Source organism: Aspergillus pseudonomiae, assembly GCF_009193645.1.
Source record: "Aspergillus pseudonomiae strain CBS 119388 unplaced genomic scaffold BDV37scaffold_4, whole genome shotgun sequence".
Lineage (NCBI taxonomy): Eukaryota > Fungi > Ascomycota > Eurotiomycetes > Eurotiales > Aspergillaceae > Aspergillus > Aspergillus pseudonomiae.
Genome location: NW_022475996.1, coordinates 717,693 through 723,692, shown reverse-complemented (window position 1 = coordinate 723,692; position 6,000 = coordinate 717,693). Strand labels below are relative to the sequence as shown.

The window sequence follows — 6,000 nt, the reverse complement described above, 5'->3', positions numbered from 1 at the left end:
TTCTTTTTTTTTTTTTTTAAAAAAAAAGAAACTACCCAGAGCTCTATAGAACTTCTTCAGGTCTGATGCTTAAAGTGTTGACTGTTCGCCGGCCAGCGCTATCAGAACTGAAGCTCAGTTTACGGGCATTATATTTGCGTAATCATCCTAGGTTGGTATGTGCTTGCTTCCAACACAAAGGAGTCGCTGTTGCTTCAAAGCATACATACGTATAATAATATCATGCGTGGAGGAACGAAAGAAGAATCAAGAAAAAGGAATGCACAATCAAACCTTTCAATCCCTTTCTCTTTTATCCTTTTCTTGGTGTTATTTGGGTAGACCTATCAGAGGACAAATGAAGTTGAGATTCAGAGTAGTTACTCGTCGGTTGATTGGCCGCTACCAAAGGACTGAACGAAATTTCAAATAGGAAGAATCATAGCAGATCTGTTTCTTCTTCTTTTCCAAAAATAATCCAGTTAATCGATGGTAACGGTGGCAGTCTATATCAGCCTTATCTCTAGGGCTGAGCGTAGCATACCGAAAACGGAAATGCAGCCAACATCAACCATACCGACTGTGGAAAGCCATCACCCTCGCCGGCCCGCTTAAATAAACCAAATTCCTCTGCAAAATTCCAGTCCGGAATCATTCGGTTGCATCTGGCCCTGAATGGAGTTACATTCATCTTTTATCTCGCGATCGACCCAGTCACTCCAGCGTTCCTTCCTTTGTGGTCCATACTTAGGATGTCCACAGTGGTTATGGATTCGAACACATCCTGTGAACCTTCAAATACCAGTTGTATCTACATTTCCCAACTCAGTCACCATTCACTGAATAATAATAATGTCTTTATCTGCACTCATGACATAGTTCGCCAAGTCGCTCTTTAATCCTACATTCGTTTGATTGTCATCTTACTTGTCCTTCGTTTCTGTTCTCCTCAGCCGACATCTCAATCCACTTGATTCCGCTTTACATGATACTTCAATCTATCTAGTAATCTTAATACTGTTGTCCCGTCAGCTGCTACGAGGATGTTGCAAACACAACTACCAGCGGCCCCGATACGCGCTGGACCCCCATCGCAGACTGTCGAAACGGATCTGCCACCAGCCAGACCAACAGCGCCGGATCCATCACATCGATTTTACAGATCGATGGACAGCGTCAGCCGAGCCGACTCACCAAACCCCACAGAACCAGTATCGACAAACGAAGACGAATCCCAAGCCTCCATCGAAGACACCAGAAGAGGAGCCCTACACACCCTCTCACTCTGCCAAAGTGTCATCACGACGCTTGAACTCACCCGCCTCCGCAAGTCCCGAACAGGCGTCTTCTACTGGCTCGCCTTTTGGGAGCGACTCTATCCACGGGCCTTCGCACGCTCCCTTGGCTCACGAGTCAATGCCGCCCTCACCAAAGTCGACATCCTATTCCGCACCGTAGCAAACGAACTCCACCAGCTCACCCTGCGAATGGAGTACGCCATCGCGCACGCCCCGACTGAGAAAGACATTCTGCTTATACTGGAACAAATGGAAGACGAAGTCGGCGTGCGACGCAGACGCAGACGCAAGAAGGCGCAAGCCATCTTGAACAAAATGCGCGTGCATATCGAGGGCATCCCGGTCAAGGTGAGCGATGAGCTCTTCGATGACATGAAGCGGGGTGTGTTTGCTTTAGACGTCTTCTGCGACTATCATCCTGGAGATCCGGTGGCGGAGGAGCACGAGACCATGTGGCCTGAGTATTTTGTTCAGCAGTCGGGTATGGGCATGGTTGCTGTCTCGCCTTATCTTTATCGCCAGTGGCAGCAAGAGGCGGCATCGGCAGCGTCGGGGTCCTATATGCCTTTGACGAGTTATACAGGGAATAATGCTGAGGTTGAGTATCTAGAGGAAGAATATCATGGGGCTGACAATTGGAGGCCTGATGGTAGTCGGTCGGCGAGGCGTTGGTGAGATGATCTGATTTGGGTGGCTTTATTGCTGTTCTTCTGGAGTTGGGGTTATGGCGTTTGAATGCTGGAACTTCTTCGTAATGTTTTGTTTAGATAGATCCATTATTCCAGTTAGCTCCTGCTTTTAGGGCAAGGTGGTCTATTAACTAGACTTAATGATAAACTAAGACTTTTTGTTCACGGTCTTGATGTGTAAACTTATATTCGGTATGTTAACCAAACCAAACCAATTATATACGCTAAAGAAGAAAATGAAAGTCTACCTGTGCATCGCGCGTAACCTTTATGCAAAATCCCATAACCCTCTGACAATGCTCCCCGGTGCGGTATCTACGCCTCCGTCCTCTTCCAACATTCGATCGGTAAATATCCGCTTGGGGATGTGATACTCAATAACGGGGATCCGCTTCATGGGTTTCTCCTCAGTTCCCAGTTCCGCTTGCACCATGCCCTGGTAGGTATAGTCCAGGAAATCTTCAAGGTTATAGAACTGTTTCGTGAATTGCTCAGATATAATGCGTGCAATCGCGGCAACGTTGGGATGATAGTGTTGTTGGAGGGAGTGAATTTCCCATAGACTGCTCTCTATGGCGTTTGTGCGAACTGGATCGGGCTCCTCTGGATCGAACGGGTCGTCCATGCCCTCAGCTTCCAATTCGGCTTTGACTTCGTCCTTGATAACGCGGTGGAGCATGAATGTGCAGGTGGGGTGGGATTTGAGGAGGTTGTAGATGAAGGGGACGATCACAACGATGGCGGTTGGAGGGGCGTTAAGCGCAAGACGAGAGAGACGTTTGATGAAGCTGGCGATAAGAGTAGCCGGCAAATGGGTGGAGGCGAGGAAAGTGTTCATCAAGCGGAAGAAGCGGGAACGGTGTTTGGAGTGGAGCAGGTCGGCATCGAGGAGCGAGTAGAGCTTTTGATAGAACTGTGGGTAATCCAGGTTCTTCTCCTGGATGAGGTAGAAGAGACCGGAGAGGGCGAGCAGGGAGGTTGCGCCGCCGACGTCGTAAGAGTCTGTGAGGAAGTCCATGAGCAGTTCAGGACGGCTGAACCAGGGCTCGATGTTGTGGACCATGATACGGAGGAGGGTCTTCCGCTGGGATTCAGAGATGTTGTTTCGGAGGACGGCGAGCCAGGCGTCTTGGGCGCGCTTCTTGTGGGAATTAATGGAGACGAGCTTCTTGTTCTTTTTGCTGGATTTGACGTAGAAGTTCTTGAATTCGTGCTCGGGGCTCGGGACCGTGTCGCAGGATGAAAGTATGGAGATGAGGATGTCGAGGGTTTCTGTGCTTTGTTCCGTATCTGCGATATCGCTTCGGGGCTTGTTAGCACTGTCTGGGACTTTTCAAGGGGATGTGGTGGTGTGGCATACGCAATCTGCACGAATGTATAGAACCGCACGTCTTCGTATGCCTTTGCGAACTTCTCGAGGAACTCGGACCGCAGTGCCTCATTGTCGCCGGTTTCGATAATGGCTTCGATGACATTCTTGAACAGACCAGATAACCAGACCTGAGTGTCCTCGCCAGGGATATGGGTAGCACGTTCGCTGATCATGCGCATGCAGAGTGTGAGGGCTGTGAGCTGCTTGGGGTTAGCATGAGTTGGACTCAGGAGCCATCTGGGAGCCACGAACCTTAGCAGATGTATCACCCTCACGCAGTATGGCGGAAAGCGCCTTCTGGTATTCGCGACAGCGTTCCTTCAACCATGCCGCAATAATCTTCTCGTTCTCTGCGGCCCTGCTTGTCTCCGCCATATCTCCACCGGCAATCAATCTGCTGAACACTCGACAGAGGGATACTGCGACGGCCAAATTTGGATTGGTAGCATTTTCGTCCACATTGAGCATCGAGATCAACTTGGCGATGTTGTTGTAGTATTTTCGCGACTCGGAAATCTGTTCTTCCAATTGAGAGATTTCGACCATCACATCTGCGCTATCGCTCTCTGCCACTGCACGACGTTTCGACGACGGGACACCGCTCTCTTTGAGGCTCTTTCTTTTCTTGGAGCTCGTGGCTCCGACCGTAGGGGCAGGCATTGTGTCCGAAAATTTTTAGAACGTAGTCTAAATGCAAATCGTACGCCTTTTGGTGCATTTACTCTTCATCAAACCATGAATTTTTGGAAATTCCTCGGTTAACGGTTTTTCCGATCAGCCGCGCTATACTGAAGTAGGCTAGTGTCTTCCCGCACCGCCCAAACCATCCCGACTTCAAGTCTCCTCAGTTCCGTTCATCCATCACATCTTGTCAAGGTCTTCCCATCGTTACAATGGCTTCGCGTCTTGCTAAGAGCGCCATTGGTATGCCTCACGCAACTCTATACGGCCCCGTCGAACACTCGGTTTTTGTCGCTAACCCTAGTTAGGTGCTGCCCGGCTCCGGCCGACCGTCACGCGCAACGTCGCTCCTATCGCCAACCTGACCGTGTCTCGTTCGGCCTCCAGCGTACCTACCGAGGACCCCAAGAAGAAGGCCCAGTCGATTCTTGACGCCCTTCCCGGCAACTCCCTGGTCTCCAAGACCGCCACCCTCTCCGCCGCTGCCGGTCTCTCCATTGCCGCTATCAGCAATGAGCTCTATGTCATGAACGAGGAAACCGTTGCTGCTTTCTGTCTTCTCAGTGTTTTCACCGCTGCTGCCAAGTACGGTGGTCCCATGTACCGTGAGTGGGCTGAGGGCCAGGTCCAGAAGCACAAGGATATCTTGAACGCTGCCCGTGCCGACCACACCAACGCTGTCAAGCAGCGTATGGACAACGTCCAGGAGCTTGCTGGTGTTGTTGATGTCACCAAGCAGCTCTTCGCTGTTTCCAAGGTAAATAAACCTTGCGTTCTTTTGCAATGGGTTAGGCTTTCATGAAACAAGGGATTGCTGACGATCGACCAAAGGAAACCGCCCAGCTTGAGGCCCAAGCCTATGAGCTCGAGCAGCGCACTGCCCTTGCCCACGAGGCCAAGCAGGCTCTCGACTCGTGGGTTCGCTACGAAGGTCAGGTTAAGCAGCGCCAGCAGCGTGAGCTTGCCGAGTCTGTCATCGGCAAGATCCAGAAGGAGCTTGAGAACCCCAAGGTCCTCCAGCAGATCCTCCAGCAGAGCGTTGCCGATGTTGAGCGTAAGTTCCAAGCATATATGCAGTTGTTGCTTTTGTCCGTTTCAATACTAATTTGGATCCATAGGCATCATGTCCTCCTCCAAGGCCCAGTAAATGGACGTTGCATGAATAGCCTCGCTATTAGCAATATGTATAAATTTAAGATCTGTTTCCTGTGCTACATTAGACATACCAATACGAGTTCCTAAGCAAAATAGCTAATGACCTAATGTAAATCGGATCTTTTTCGATATCTCTGAAGAACCTTCCGAACGCTGATCTACCAAGGGATGGGGGACCAAGGCGCCCCTGTCGTTTGAATGTTCAAATACTCAGTATTGGCCATGCACAGGATGCCCTTATTCAAGTCAAACGCCGATTGTCTTCCATGTCTACTGTTAGTTTTTTTTTTTCTTTTCTTTTGTTGCAGTCTGATTTCCGTTTCTTCCAATTCCATTGTGCGTCTTTCACAATTAAAATGCTGGATGGAAGTGAAAGGGACCATCCTAAAGTGTAAGAGACTAGCAAAAAACATAGAAAAAAAATTTAACACTGCTATTTTTTTTTGGACTTAAAAAAACTAACGCTCTATCTAGTGAGTGTACGAACGCCTGATTGTTTGTGGATGGTCTAGGAAGGTGTGGACCATCAGCCTGCATAAAAAGCCTTCGTTGCATGCCTGCTGACAAACCCACTCAATAATGCATGCATTTTTAAGACATTGAGACGTCATCGGATTCAGCTATCTCAGAAGATAGACCCCTTCTGTTGAATCTCCTTCATTGAACCTGGGCCGCTTTTGTGCTTGACTATTGGATCAAATCGACTGCGATAAAGAGAGATTGCGGTACACTTCATTGAGGGTATGCGAATCCATACAATCAGGGGAGATCTTCATGAGTAATCCGCGGGGTAAACGCTTCAACTGTATGGCCGAGCGCAATGGAT

The 6,000-nt window shown here is 49.2% G+C and overlaps 3 protein-coding genes across 3 annotated transcripts; 2 read left to right on the top strand and 1 right to left on the bottom strand.

Annotated features, from left to right (window-relative positions):
* Positions 1 to 1,022: 1,022 nt before the first annotated feature.
* BDV37DRAFT_278600 (uncharacterized protein) lies at positions 1,023 to 1,952 on the top strand (the record flags this gene model as incomplete). Its single annotated transcript, XM_032086095.1, has 1 exon — positions 1,023 to 1,952. One exon carries the CDS (start codon positions 1,023 to 1,025, stop codon positions 1,950 to 1,952), a length of 930 nt encoding a protein of 309 aa, XP_031946416.1.
* Positions 1,953 to 2,203: 251 nt separating this feature from the next.
* noc4 (ribosome biosynthesis protein NOC4) lies at positions 2,204 to 4,118 on the bottom strand. Its single transcript, XM_032078845.1, has 3 exons — positions 3,591 to 4,118; positions 3,327 to 3,538; positions 2,204 to 3,267 (listed from the first exon to the last, which is right to left on the bottom strand). The coding sequence occupies exons 1-3, from the start codon at positions 3,996 to 3,998 to the stop codon at positions 2,235 to 2,237; spliced, it is 1,653 nt and encodes a 550-aa protein (XP_031946415.1). The 5' UTR covers positions 3,999 to 4,118; the 3' UTR covers positions 2,204 to 2,234.
* Positions 4,119 to 4,231: 113 nt separating this feature from the next.
* Positions 4,232 to 5,166, top strand: atp4 (F1F0 ATP synthase subunit 4; the record flags this gene model as incomplete). The annotated part of the gene is made up of 4 exons (XM_032084145.1): positions 4,232 to 4,262; positions 4,328 to 4,776; positions 4,851 to 5,073; positions 5,138 to 5,166. The coding sequence occupies 4 exons, from the start codon at positions 4,232 to 4,234 to the stop codon at positions 5,164 to 5,166; spliced, it is 732 nt and encodes a 243-aa protein (XP_031946414.1).
* Between the last annotated feature and the right edge of the window lie 834 nt (positions 5,167 to 6,000).

Excerpts from the sequence above, each read along its gene's own strand:
- noc4 (XM_032078845.1), bottom strand. The coding sequence starts at position 3,998 with ATGCCTGCCCCTACGGTCGGAGCCACGAGCTCCAAGAAAAGAAAGAGC. Across the intron at positions 3,539-3,590 it reads AGGGTGATACATCTGCTAAG|CTCACAGCCCTCACACTCTG; the intron begins GTTCGTGGCTCC and ends AACCCCAAGCAG. Across the intron at positions 3,268-3,326 it reads TATACATTCGTGCAGATTGC|CGATATCGCAGATACGGAAC; the intron begins GTATGCCACACC and ends CAAGCCCCGAAG.